Source organism: Neoarius graeffei, chromosome 28 (assembly GCF_027579695.1).
Source record: "Neoarius graeffei isolate fNeoGra1 chromosome 28, fNeoGra1.pri, whole genome shotgun sequence".
NCBI classification, from domain to species: Eukaryota; Metazoa; Chordata; class Actinopteri; order Siluriformes; family Ariidae; genus Neoarius; species Neoarius graeffei.
The window spans coordinates 13,883,986-13,898,569 of record NC_083596.1 but is presented as its reverse complement, the minus strand read 5'-3'; the positions used below and the strand labels follow the sequence as shown (position 1 = coordinate 13,898,569).

Sequence of the window (14,584 nt, the reverse complement as noted above, 5' to 3'; positions counted from 1 at the left end):
CCATGCATGGAGGGTTCCACCCCAAGTCCAGCACCCTGAGACTATACACTAAGCGGAAAGAGGGAGGCCGAGGGCTAGTGAGCATCAAGACCACGGTCCAGGATGAAACATCGAAAATCCGAGAATACATCAGAAAGATGGCCCCAAAGGATGAACTGCTAAGTGAATGTCTCAGGCAGCAGAACCCTGATGAGAGTGCAGAGGAGGAACAGACAACCTGGAGAGACAAATCCCTACATGGCATGTACCACCGTCAGATAGAGGAAGTGGCTGATATCAAGAAATCCTACCAGTGGCTGGATAATGCCGGACTGACAGACAGCACAGAGGCACTAATCATGGCAGCACAAGAACAGGCCATAAGCACAAGAGCCATAGAGGCCAGGATCTACCAGAGTAGATCAGACCCAAGATGCAGACTGTGCAAAGAAGCCCCTGAAACAGTTCAGCACATAGTAGCAGGGTGTAAGATGCTAGCTGGATCAGCGTACATGGAGAGGCACAACCAAGTGGCTGGGATGGTATACAGGAACATCTGCAACCAGTATGGAATAGAAGTACCCAAGTCCCAATGGGCCATACCACAGAAGGTGGCTGAGAACAACAGGGCCAAGGTTCTGTGGGACTTCAGCTTCCAGACTGACAAACAGATCCTGGCTAACCAACCAGACATAGTGGTGGTGGACAAAGAGCAGAAGAGGGTGGTGGTGATAGATGTGGCGATCCCAGCTGACGCCAACATCAGGAAGAAGGAACATGAGAAACTTGAGAAGTATCAAGGGTTGAAAGAGCAGCTGGAACGGATGTGGAAGGTCAAGGGTTGCGTGGTCCCCGTGGTAGTGGGGGCACTTGGGGCAGTAACCCCCAAACTGGGAGAATGGCTCCAGCAAATCCCAGGAACAACATCTGAAGCCTCAGTCCAGAAGAGCGCAGTCCTAGGAACATCGAAGATACTGCGCAGAACCCTCAAACTCCCAGGCCTCTGGTAGAGGACCCGAGCTTGAGGATGACATGGATACCACCCCCCCACCGGGGGTGAGGAGATTTATTTATTTATTTATTTATTTATTTTTTTTGGGGGGGGGGGGGGGTCCTTATTATTATTTAAGGTTTTTTTGGTGGTTGGCAAACCAACTTAAAAGGTGCATTATTGCCACCGACTGGGCTAGAGTGTGGAAGAGGCGATACTGGGGGGAGGACACATTATATATTCTTTTAGCTATTTCGGTTTCTTTTATATACTTAACCATTTTTGGGGTTTTGTGTTTGAGTAGAGTTTATATTTTGTCCTCGTTTCAGTAAAACGCTCCATTTTGTTTTTCTCTACTCATGGTATATGAGCTGATAGCCGTGTAGTAGAGTAGCCAATCAGAGCGCGCAATTGCTCCTGTCCAGTGAATGTGGATATAACAATATGGGATATTTTCTGCAGATACATGGCATAATCCCAATTAAAGGGGAACTGAAGTCATTTTTAAACTTGCTTTATTTCTTAATGTGTTATTCAATTACCTTTTCGGTTTTAGTAACCTTATAACGTGACTCGTATTGGCAACTAATTACAATTAAATACTTATCAGCCTATTCGGTTTTTAGCCGTGTTGAATTTAGTTTGTTTGGTCCACGGCAGGCGTCGCTTATCCGCGCGATCTTTACGAGACTTGTGCGAGACTTCGGAATGTGAAGTGTCAGACAGGTGTCAGTGCGGCCATTTTGAAAACTGTTTTCCAAACGAAATATTGCACAAAAACGAGTTTAAATGACTATTACTGTCTGCTTTTTCAAACTTTCCTGATTGTTATCAAAACAAACAAAACTTCCAGCTTGATTACATCGGTATTCGAAAGAGGGCGCGCGCATCTTTTGACAACGTTGGCAGATGTTGGTCGCTTTGATTTCTGCTGTACGTTTTACTTCCGTCCTACGATGTCTCGCACAGGTCTCCGCGAATCTCGTTTACGGCCATTGCTTTGACATATGGACTGATTATATTACAGAGCATATTTCAAACACTCATAACTTGCTCTAGCAGTGACAAAATAGCGATCAAAAATGCATTCCGATATTTAATAAAATGAGAAATAGAATTTTGATGATAAAAAAAAAATTTGCCTTCAGTTCTCCTTTAAGTGCACTACAAAATGTGGAAATGTTCAAGGAGCTAGAATCATCAGCCCTGCTATTTCTTTCTCTGATGAGACGGTATTGGACATAACTAATCAGTACTAGCAGAAAATGGACGAAGCACCTTTACGCTTGACATGTAAGCTGACAGTACTGAAAGTAAGAAGGGTAAGAAAACTAACCCTGACAGTGATTTCAGGATTCAGAAAGCCAACGTGTAAGTGTTTTTGTGCAGTTCATAAGTCTTTAACTGTGACTCTTAATATAGTCCATTCCATTTGTTTTAGCAAATTGCTTGGGGGAAAAAAATCGTACATTGTCAGGGTAACAAAATGTGTGAAAGTGTTCTTGTTTGTCAGGAACAAAAGTAGTTTTGATCTTGTTTCTGCTTGGCTTACAGAAGAGGAAAGCAGAGTCCGTCTCCTTAGCATCGCAAGTTTCTGCTGCGACATCAGTGCCTTCACTTCCAAGTTCAGCAGAGGCCTCCCAGGCGTCTGTGTATCCCACCGTCCGGGAAACTTTCAGTACCAAATCCAGAGACGAGCACGAGCAGCTCACGTCCCTCACCACGGTAACGCCCTGCTCGGGTTCTCTGTCCTGTCTGTCTGTACTCCGGCATCCACTCGCACCCTGTTATTTCATATGAACAGAGATACGCTTTCTTTGAAATTAAAGAATTAAATGTGCATGTGTGTCTGCTTTCTGTTCTGTAGCAGAATGGCACAGCGCGTCGTCTCCTTCCATCTCAGCCCGGCAGGAAGAGGAAAAACTGTGGCACGGATGAGGTAAACACCGCAACCCAGAGTCCGAATCCTCGGCGTTCTTTCTGATTTCCTCATCAAACATCACTGTAAAATAGATAGATACCTTATTATCCATTTAAGACCATGTGTCTGCATGTCATGTTTATTTTTTATCAGAAACATATTTCATGTTTGGACTGTAGTCTTATTGCATGTTGTTTCAATATATTTACTAAGTATTACATTATCATATCCTTACAGATGTTCATCCATCTGGCAACACTGGGTTTTAAGTGTCCTGGCAGCGTTTAAAATAAGTTTGAAGTTCATCAGGACAAATGGAAATTAGGTTTAGATTACAGTTACATTGAGCACCAGGAGAGGCTTAAACACACTGTTAAAGCTACTCGTGACCGTGCTCCGTAAGACCTACATAGGACCAACAGCATGCATGAACTCAAATCGCGCATTTTAAGAAATCCGTTCAGAATAAAGACCAGAAATTAAACCCCATTCTGTCCTTAGTAGGTTACAACAACAAGGTTTTTATTTTACAGGAATATTCCAGTGTGTTTTTTTTTTTTTTTTTTTTTAATTTGTTTTTCAGTTTCACAGTAAAATATATGATTGACTAAAGAAATGAATAAATTTTTGACACATTTTGCAGTATTGAGAAAAAAAGCTGACTCTAAACTCCATGTATTTGAGTGTTTAAATGCTGAAAATGCAACAACTACCTAACACGCATTTAATTCTACACAGGTCTTAAAGTTGCATAGAGGGTATCATGAAGGGTAAAATCTTACCAAATCTGTTCCTGTAGCACATTATTCCATTTTCTAACACTGGAGCATCACGGGACAAAATAAATCCTGTTATTTATGCATAAATAAATTCTTCTCTCTTGGAAAACAGTCCCATCTGAAGGAAAGAATTATGCCAGTTTGAGATTTATTTACTTTAAGGATTTATGCAAAAATGTTTGGCTTAAGTGTTTAAAAAATATACACTACCGTTCAAAAGTTTGGGGTCACCCAGACAATTTTGTGTTTTCCATGAAAAGTCACACTTTTTTATTTCCCACCATAAGTTGTAAAATGAATAGAAAATATAGTCAAGACATTTTTCTGGCCATTTTGAGCATTTAATCGACCCCACAAATGTGATGCTCCAGAAACTCAATCTGCTCAAAGGAAGGTCAGTTTTATAGCTTCTCTAAAGAGCTAAACTGTTTTCAGCTGTGCTAGCATGATTGTACAAGGGTTTTCTAATCATCCATTATGCTGGGCATACACTGCGATTTTTGGCCCGATTTTGACACTATTTTGGAGATCGGGCCGACTTTTGGCTCAGTCGTGCGTCTCGGATCGTGTAGTATACATGGGGTAATGACAAGCGATTAACACCTCGTGACCTCCTCCCGATCGATCGGATGAAAATCAAACCTGTTTGAAATCCTGAGCATCGGATCGTATAGTGTGGGAACAGGAATCGTAAGCTGCGTGCTGTTTACCCCTGCGATTCACTCATACAGTGTGAGCAGCAGCTGAATACCGCAATTGAAAAAATCACACAGTGTATGCCCAGCTTTAGCCTTCTGAGGCAATGAGCAAACACATTGTACCATTAGAACACTGGAGTGATAGTTGCTGGAAATGGGCCTCTATACACCTATGGAGATATTGCACCAAAAACCAGACATTTGCAGCTAGAATAGTCATTTACCACATTAGCAATGTATAAAGTGGATTTCTGATTAGTTTAAAGTGATCTTCATTGAAAAGAACAGTGCTTTTCTTTCAAAAATAAGGACATTTCAAAGTGACCCCAAACTTTTGAACGGTAGTGTACTACTACTCTATAATTGAGTTTTGAGTAAACAGGACCTTTCTCAATATCGGGAAGTGTGTGTTAAAAATTTTAAAAATGCACTAGACGTGAGTGATTTGAGATTTAAGCATTAAAAAAATGAAGTTTCTTTTAAGATTTCGGTTTGTTTTGCTGTAACCTTTCTTCCTCCCGTGTCAAATGCAAGTGTCCCAAAGCCTTTTGCAACCCCTTGTGTTTTTCTGATAGATGATAAAGGTATTCCAGTATAACAGCCCTCGCAGCACCAGTGGCTTTCTGCCGCCAGGAGAGGTCCGTCTCATTTATTTATCATTGTCTGTTTTGCTATGTGACAGTCAGAGGGTAGTGAACAGGGCTCTGTAATAACGAGATGGGTCCAGTAACATCAGAGACCATCTCATTTGAGTGTCCTCAACCTAACAAAGTGCAGGGCTGTACCATCTTTTTAAGTGTAGGGGGCAACGATCAAGAGCTAGCAGGAAATTAACAGTTAATTATTGTAAGTAAACAACATAAGTTCTATTTCCTTCACTCCAGACCGCCAGGGTGGTGCTGAAAGCACTAGTGGAAGGATCTTTGCATCCGCACGTTTCGAGTCGCATACAAAAGTTGTCATCTCGTGACGTATGACGTGCCTGCCTATATAAGGCAACATCCCACGTCATTTGGCCTCTTTTTTTTCTCGCGTTGGAATCGCATCTTTTCTATTGGAATTCTGTGTGTGTTATCAGTTAACTGTGGGAATACCTGCAACAATCTACAGTGCAGCTCGTGACTGAAGAGGACTTCAGTGGGACTCGACTCCACGCGAGCTGTTTGGTCGCTAAGGTAACTTGTTTTATGTATCGATAGTCACTGAATCTTGGCTGCCAAGTTTTCAGGGGCGTCTATTATATCGGTCTTGTCACAAACTGCTCGGTTGCCGGCAGGTTTGTCAGTGTTGAGTGAGTTAGCGAATTGGTTGCCAATAACGTTAACGTGTACTTACAACTTTACGTGAGCATCGGTTTCTGGTTGCTAGTAAATCGTTGTCTGTAGCGGTAAAGCTGCGCTTGCGAACTCGCTAGCCTTGGTTGCCAGGCTAGCAAGCAGCGCTACACCTTGCTTCTTTTCTAAAAAAAAAAAATCGCGGGTGAGTAGACACTGAGATGGATTCAGTGAGGTGTTCCACTTGCCCCAATCTAATGGAGGTGCTGGATGCACATGATCGCTGCGCGGAGTGCCTTGGCATGCAACATCTAAGGGAGGCAATGTCTGATCCATGCCCTTCCTGTGCGTTAATGCCGCTTACTGTTAGACAGGTGCGGTTGGCTGGTGTGGAACATGCGTCTAGCAGTTTTCTGCTCTCAGATTCTCAGACACAGCGTAAGCGTAAGCTTTCACCACCAGTGCATGCAAAACAGCGCAAAAAATCTAAGTCTTCTGAGTTAGAGCGTAAAGTGGAACTGCTCTCATCTGCAGTGGAGCGTCTGCTGCCTCTGCTTGCAAGGCCACCCCCTACAGCAGGGGCACAGGTAGGTACTGTAGAGGAACAGCCTGCACCGCCTGCCTCCTTGTCACCCGTTGGCTCATGTTCTCAGCCACCTGACCAAGAGGAAGTGATGTCTGAGGCAGCCACAGACACCTTTTTCAGTCAGCCTTCTTCCTCGGCGCAGCCACCAAGTGAAGTCCTGCCAGGTGTTGAGCCCCGTGATTTGGGCAGTGATGTTACCTCTGGGCGATCTGGGGAGTCTGCCTCAGTGGTGGGTTCGGTGGAGGCCACACTGAAGGTTTTGCTTGCACTTTGCAGTTGGACACCCCAGCGCCTCCTACTGGATCGGAGAACATGTTCCTGCACCGTGTTCAGCGTGCCTCTCTGGTAATTCCACAGTGTTGTGACTTTACTTCTGTGGTGGCCTCTGCCCTGGAGGCTGCTACAAAACCTGCCCGTCCAGACTAGATGTCTTGCATGCTTGCGGCGATGCAGGACCCCGGTGCTGTTGGCTTGGGTAGCATGCCAGTAGTTGAATCAAGCATTGCTTCGCTCATTGTGTCTCCCGATGAAGCACTTCAGGAGCAGGTGAGTTGCTCTAATGCTGAGTGCCGCCGCACAGATGAGCTACTTTCTCGTGCTTACAACTCTACTGCCTTTCTTGGCAGGGTGTCTAACCCGCTGGCACACATGCTTGTTATGCTGCACTCGACACTCAACACATCGGCAGACCCACTGGTGGCTGAGGTACTGGAACTTGCACTGCAGGCTATGGGTGTCATTGCCAACCAATGTGGCACTACCTTGGGCACCTTGCTGCAAGCCCGTCGACAAGTGTGGCTGGCTCAATCGCCTCTGCCAGAAGTATGCAGGAACAACCTGAGACACCTCCCACTGGCACCTGGACAGGTCTTTGGGCCAGCAGCACAAGAGGCCCTTGACAGACATGTGTCTGTTACAGAGTCTCGCTCCCGTCATGTGGGCGTAGCACCCACCTTCAGAGCCCCGCCAAACCCTTCTGCCTCACGCTTTAGGCATGTGGCCCCTAGAGCTGCACAAAGGTCTCCCCATCGACCCCAGCAGCAGGCCCCCAATCCCCCATCTCCCTCGGCCAGGCAGGGTGGCACTCAGCGACACGTGAGTTTTTGCCCTCTTCGACAGACTGGTCCTCCCCGCCGTTGTCGCCCCCCCCATCCCTTCCGAAAAACGTAGACAGGACCACTGACGGGTCAGGGCCAGTGGCAGGAGTTTTTACAGGCAGCCAGCTAGCACGTTGGTGCGAAATAACAACCAACCAATGGCTACTCACCACCCTTTCAGAAGGGTACCGCCTGCAATTCTGCCGCCGGCCACCAATGCATTCGGGTGTGAGGCAGACAGTTATAACCAATCCAAGACAGGCAGAAGCCTTGTCGAGAGAAGTTCAGTTGTTGCTACAAAAAGGAGCCATAGAGATGGTCGACCCCATTGTTCACCCAGGGGGTTTCTTTCCAGTTTTTCTCGTTCCAAAGAAAGACTGCGGGTTCAGGCCGATTTTAGATTTAAGAGTGCTCCCTTACTTGGACGGCCGGCTTCTTTGTGCGGCATTGCCCGAACAGGCCAGGGAACATGCTCACCGGTTGCTACTACACATTACGGTTCAGGGTGAACCAGAGGAAGTGCAAACTGGTCCCAGTCCAGGCAACATGTTTCATCGGCCTTGCCCTGGATTCGAACACTATGCTGGCCAGTCCCACGCCAGACAGAATAAGTTCAATTCTCACTGGCGTGAACCACCTTCATGTCGGGGGAACTCGGCGTTACATTTCTCTCCTTCAGCTGTTGGGGAAACTCACAGCGGCTTCAGTAGTCATTCCTCTGGGTCTTCTGTGGCTAAGGGCTTTTCAGAGATGGCTTCTTCAACTGCGTCTGTGTCCAGTGCGAGACAGGCACATGAGGGTGAGAATAACACGCTGTTGCATGCTCACGCTAAGACCTTGGTCCCAGGCACACTTTCTCACTCGTGGAGTTCCACTTGGTCCCCCACCGGGACGGTGGGAGGTTATCTGGACAGATGCTTCCCTCATGGGTTGGGGTGGAGTCTGGCGTCGGCAAGGTGTGAACGGCACCTGGCCTGCTCCGTGGCGCACGTCCCACATCAGCACACTGGAGTTGATGGCGGTGTTTCTGACATTGCGCCACTTTCAGGAAGTGCTGTGGGGCAAACATGTATTGGTACGTACAGACAATGTGGCAACTGTTTTCTATATCAATCATCAGGGGGGCACAAGGTCTGTAGCTGCGCTTCAGGTGGCTCACAGTCTCCTAGTATGGGCTCAGGACAACCTCCTTTCCATAAGGGCATCTTATCTACCTGGATGCCTAAACAGTGTGGCAGATGCTCTGTCACGCGGCAAGGTGTCTCAAGGGGATTGGAGACTGCATCCAGACACGGTGGAACAGATCTGGAAAACCTATGGGAGAGCAACTGTGGACCTGTTTGCGAGCAGTCAGACAACTCATTGTCTGACATGGTTTTTCTTGGGAGAAGAAACGGCAGCGTTGGGCCAGGATGCTCTGGCCCACGACTGGCCGAGGGCCATCCTTTATGCCTTTCCCCCTCTACCACTGTTGTGGAGGACTGTCTGCCGTGTGCACGATCACAGTCAATATGTGCTATTGATAGCTCCTCATTGGCCATCCAGGCCATGGTTCCAGCTCCTGCTGTCACTACTAGTGGGACCCCCTTGTCAGCTGCCCAGCAGGCCCGACTTGCTGACGCAGATGGAGGGCAGGATTCAACACCCATGTCCCGAACGCCTGAAGCTCTGGGTGTGGCCCTTGGGGCCCCGGGGCTACTACTGGAGTGTTCAGAAGGGACCAGGAACACTGGTGAACGCACGTGCAGAATCTACCCGACGCTTGTATGCAGGCAAGTGGAAGGTGTTCTGTGATTGGTGTGCGGAACGCAACATTGACCCCCTAAGCTGCTCTGTTCCACAGATTTTAGATTTCCTGCAGCACCTTTTAGAGCTTGGCAGGGCTGCATCTACACTTAAGGTGTATGTTGCAGCACTAACAGCCCACCATTCAGAGGTTGGAGGTGTTTCACTTGGGTCCCACCGGCTGGTGGTAGCCTTTTTGAGAGGGGCAGTTCGTCTTAATCCTCCTCATTTTGTGCGGAGTCCGTCATGGGATCTGAACACTGTGCTCGAATCCCTTTGCTTGCCTCCTTATGAGCTGACATGAAGTGGCTATCTGTTAAAACAGCTTTTCTCCTTGCCATCACAACAGCCCGGCGTGTGAGTGAGCTACATGCCCCCTAAGTGAGTACTGTTTGTCTTCGTTGGGGCCCTATGTTTGACAGTGTTTCATTGTGGCCTAACCCAGCTTTCCTCCCGAAAGTCTTATCTCCCCAGTTTAGCAACCAGCCGATTTTGCTGACTGCTATACCGGCGGACAGGACGGACTTGCGTGCTGAGTTGTGTCCTGTCAGGGCTCTGAGGCTTTATTTTGATAGGACGGCAGCCTTTCGTACGACAGACCAATTGTTTGTTTGTTTTGGTGGCGCTCCGAGAGGAAGGCCTCTGTCCAAGCAGCGGCTCTCCCGTTGGGTTGTGGAGGCAATCACCCATGCCTATGAATCTATGGGACGTACTGTACCCTCTCCTGTCCGCTGCCATTCGACGCGTGCTCAGGCAACATCATGGGCAGCTCTCCAGGGTGTACCACTCTCTGACATTTGTGCTGCTGCAACTTGGTCCAATACATGTACTTTTGCCCGGTACTACAGGCTAAATGTTGCATCCATGCCATTGCTGTGTGCAGCTGTTCTTCCAGAAGGTGGTGATGCTCTTCTGAAGTCCTCGTGACTGGGTTGGTATTCGTCTTCCACTAGTGCTTTCAGCACTGCCCTGGCGGTCTGGAGTGAAGGAAATAGAACGCTGGTTACGAATGTAACCGTGGTTCTATGACTAAGTGGAAGACCGCCAGGGTCTTTGGTCACTTGGATTGCGCGAGAATGATCTTGAGGCCAAATGACGTGGGATGTTGCCTTATATAGGCAGGCACGTCATACGTCACGACAACTTTTGTATGCGACTCTTGAAACGCGCGGATGCAAAGATCCTTCCACTAGTGCTTTCAGCACCGCCCTGGCGGTCTTCCACTTAGTCATAGAACCACGGTTACATTCGTAACCAGCGTTTTCATTTCGGAGAATTATAAGTTTTTATTCAGCGCAAACTGTATCATGGATTTAGCGGCTAGGACAGTTAGAATTAAGACCGCAGTAAACCTGAGTTGAGAGGTATTTAATTTGAGTCAGCCATTTCTTAACGTGTGCATGAAGTGGGATTTAGTGATGTGGTCACACTGTGTTCTGTTCTCTCTCTCTAATATCCCCGTTGTGCAATGTCAGGACTCGCAGGACAGCTCGGACGGTATCCCTTCTGCGCCACGTATGACCGGGAGTCTGGTGTCTGACCGCAGCCATGACGATATCATCACGCGAATGAAGAACATAGACTGCATAGAGCTAGGCCGCCATCGACTCAAGCCCTGGTACTTTTCCCCGTACCCACAGGAGCTGACCACACTGCCCATCCTCTACCTCTGCGAGTTCTGCCTCAAGTACCTCAAGAGCCTTAAGTGTCTGCAGAGGCATTTGGTATGTTTGTACACCAAAAGCATGATTGGCTTGGGGTTTTGGTGTCTTACTGCTGCTTCACTTCTGTGTAATTAGTGTGTCCTGTTTATATAATGGTACTAAAATGTTTCGACGTCTTTTATAATGGAAAAAAAATGCTGTTCGTCTGAGGGGTAGTAACTCCTAGAAGTACAGCCTTCAAAATACACAGGTCATTTATAGAAAATTGTATGTGCTGATTGGTCAAGAAACTCATACTGTTTCTTGATAATCATCTCGAGTGACTCGGCAAAATGGCGGTCACTGTAAGTGAGGAAGAATAGCAGGAATTGGTCACGTGTCAGTTTTCCCCATAGCAACAAGCCTGTGGTGGGCAAGCTAACTTGACATTCCTTGACAACCATAAGAGTTTGACTGGCGATGCAAAGCAATCCAATTCTATAATAGCGGTGTTTACCTTTTCTACTGTCTTTTTTTTTTTTTTTTTTACCCGAATTTTCATGTGTACTTGGAAAAAGTTTGTGGTTTTAACTTCTGTCGTAAGTTAAAGCGAATCATTGGCTGTAAAAGAGAGTTTTTTTGGACTCAAGTTGGTCGCCGCCGAAAGAAATTCACGTGTGAAATGGTGGATATATCTATCTATTTTCAAGAATTTTCACACATTAAGCGAATGATAAAGGTAGAAAAGGAGATATTATAAGTTATAAACATACCCATTTCGCACGTGGATTTCTTTCGGCGGCGACCAACTTGAGTCCAAAAAACTCTTTTGCGGCTATTGATTCGCTTTAACTTACGACAGAAGTTAAAACCACAAACCTTTTTCCAAGTACACACGAAAATTCGGGTCAAAAAAGACAGTAGAAAAGGTAAAAACAGCTATTATAGAAATAGATTGCTTCGCATCACCAGTCAAACTCTTATGGTTGCCAAGGAATGTCAAGTTAGCTTGCCCACCACGGGCTTGTTGCTATGGGGAAAATTGGCACGTGACCAATTCCTGCAAATGGCCTATTACAACTTTATGAAAGAAAATGCTGTTCCTAAAAGCACTAACGATGCTACAAAGTTTGGTTTAAAACTATTCAAAGGTAAGGTGGACTTGGGATTTATTTATTTCAAAACAAAGTATTTTATGTGACACAAGTCTGCACTGCGCCTTTATTACATTTGCATGCCGCTTTTGAAGTTTGAAATAATTTTAAAAAATAATAATAATCACCTGTGTATTTATACTAAAACCGTTATCTGCCTCAGGCTCGGTGAATAATAACGACTTCGTCTCGGTTGTTATTCACCGTATTCACTTTGCCTTTGGTGAATAAAAGTTAAATATTAACAGAAATTCAAAATGGATGAAGGCCTTCATAGAGAAATGATCAGTGTAGTGCACCTTACATGCAATATATGAGAAATTTCATATCGTACTGTTTAAAAACAAAAACCTGAGTAAACTGTAATGAAAGAGAGCTCCTGCACCACAAACCAGTCAGGCAGCAGTGCAAAAAAAAAAAAAAATACAGCTACTGTAAGTTGTTTTAATATTAAACGGTCCTAAATTATTTTTCTGTTGGTCAACGTTGTGTGTGTGTGTGGGATCTTTTTTGAACTTTGCACTAATTTAACTGCATTAAAGGTGATATTTAAATAGATAGATATTTATTATTTTTACAAATGATGTAGTAATATAGAATGTTTATTATAATTGCATGGTTTTAACCTGTGTAGTTTTAGTTAGAACACTTTACTCACATGTAATGCTGAGAAATGCTTTGGTTGTTTCGTACATGGTCAGTAGGTAATTACGATGTTTTTGTTGTGAGCAGACAAAATGCAATCTCCGACATCCACCAGGAAATGAAATCTACCGTAAAGGGACCATCTCTTTCTTTGAGATTGACGGCAGGAAAAACAAGGTAACTAGATTTCTTCAATGTCTTGTAATATATCACTAATTGACTACCAGATTTTGCCATCCAAACCAAAACGAATCTTGGGTTAGCATAAAGCAGGGGTGGGCAATTATTTTTTCCATGGGGCCACATGAGAAACAGAAAATTTTGTGGAGGGCCGGACCAAAAGGCTGAACTAAATTCTGCATACTATTAATTGTATTCCTTTATATAAAGCAGTAAATAACATTTGTTTTTACAAACTGCTAAGACTGGTAAGAGTATGTAAAAAACGAGGTTGCCTTACAAAAAATGTCATTTATTCAATCAAATTTCCCAAAACAATGGTTAACAAAATGTGAACGTTTACTTTTTTTTTTTTTCAGTCACATTCACTCCAAAACACAATAAAGACATCACAATATTGTCTTTCTACTCCAAATATCAAGCAAGATACATCATATTCTAATAATGATGCCGTGTTGATTCGGTGTAGGTATCAGATCTACAGATCGGCTCGGGCTCCGGTACCTGCTGGTGACGTCACACTATGATTGGCTGGACTGTTTGAAGGATGACGTACAAGTTTGTGGTTGGTCTGGACAAATTACGGAAGTAGTTATCGCGGGATTAGGTTTCGTGGGATTTCATGTCATGTTCATGTCGTGCGCATTGCGTTTTTGTTGAACACAACTTCAAAATAAAAAGCAATGCACATTCAGTCCATGCATGAGGTAAAATTAGAAAATGCGTTTATTTTGTAATTTCTAATTAACCTTACGCGGGCCGGTCAGAATGAACCAAAGGGCCGGATGCGGTCCGCGGGCTGTAAAATGCCCAGGTCTGGCATAAAGTGTTGCCCTCTGTCAATATTAAATATTGGTTGGCAATATTTAAATCAAATATTACTGACAACATTCTCATCACTTACCAAGCAGTTTGAAAGCAAAAACAATTATTTTAGGCAATTGTATGTTGTGGATTCAAAGCTCATTGCTTTTATATACATTTTTATAAACCTTTTGTATTCTCTTGTTTCTTTTTAGACATATTCACAGAACTTGTGTTTATTGGCAAAATGCTTTCTGGACCATAAGACCCTGTACTACGACACAGACCCCTTCCTTTTTTATGTAATGACTGAATATGACTCCAAGGGCTTCCATATAGTTGGCTACTTTTCTAAGGTAAGTTAAAGAACGCTGATTATAATTAGTAATGACGGGCCATTTTTTAAAAAAGTAGTTGTCAGGGTTGTGTGATGTATCAAATTAAAGAGCGTGAAGATCTGAATTGGAAACTTGTTTAATTTTGTAAATATGTCTTTAAAAAAAAAAGTTATGAGCATTTGAAAATCCAGTGTGTTTTATAAAATTTCCATTTCCGTCCGTTGCCCCGGTCACAAACCAACAATCCTTTTCCATTCATGAGGAAAAAAAAAACCCTCAGTCAGAAATGAATAGACCAAAAAGCCAAAAATAAGATTTAAAATGATCAGGGTAAGAATTACAGATAAAGGCTGCTTCTTGTAGATCATAATTATGCACCCGGAAGGCTTAAAAGTAATGCATCAATGAAATTGGTCCATCCTTTGTGTTTAAACATAAAAGCCAGAATTTGGTGTGCATGTTCACTTTAAGGCCAAGTTTACATTAGACCGTATCTGTTTCGTTTTCTTCGCGGATGCACTGTCCGTTTACATTAAAACGCCGGGAAACGGGAATCCGCCAGGGTCCACGTATTCAATCCAGATCGTGTCTGGTCCGATGCTGTGTAAACATTGAGGATACGCTGTGCTGAGCTCTAGCTGGCGTCGTCATTGGACAACGTCACTGTGACATCCACCTTCCTGATTCGCTGGCGTTGGTCATGTGACGCG

At 44.7% G+C, this 14,584-nt stretch overlaps 1 protein-coding gene across 3 annotated transcripts in view; it reads left to right on the top strand.

Annotated features, from left to right (window-relative positions):
- Window positions 1-14,584, top strand: part of kat5b (K(lysine) acetyltransferase 5b) — a 45,257-nt gene that overhangs the window by 17,404 nt on the left and 13,269 nt on the right. For 2 of the 3 annotated variants that reach the window (XM_060912120.1, XM_060912118.1), the window contains 6 exons: window positions 2,525-2,695; window positions 2,838-2,909; window positions 4,944-5,006; window positions 10,586-10,834; window positions 12,640-12,729; window positions 13,752-13,892. In XM_060912120.1, the coding sequence (XP_060768103.1) occupies window positions 2,525-2,695; window positions 2,838-2,909; window positions 4,944-5,006; window positions 10,586-10,834; window positions 12,640-12,729; window positions 13,752-13,892 (786 nt within the window). The remainder of the gene's footprint in view (window positions 1-2,524; window positions 2,696-2,837; window positions 2,910-4,943; window positions 5,007-10,585; window positions 10,835-12,639; window positions 12,730-13,751; window positions 13,893-14,584) is intronic. The other variant, XM_060912119.1, reaches the window with a different exon arrangement.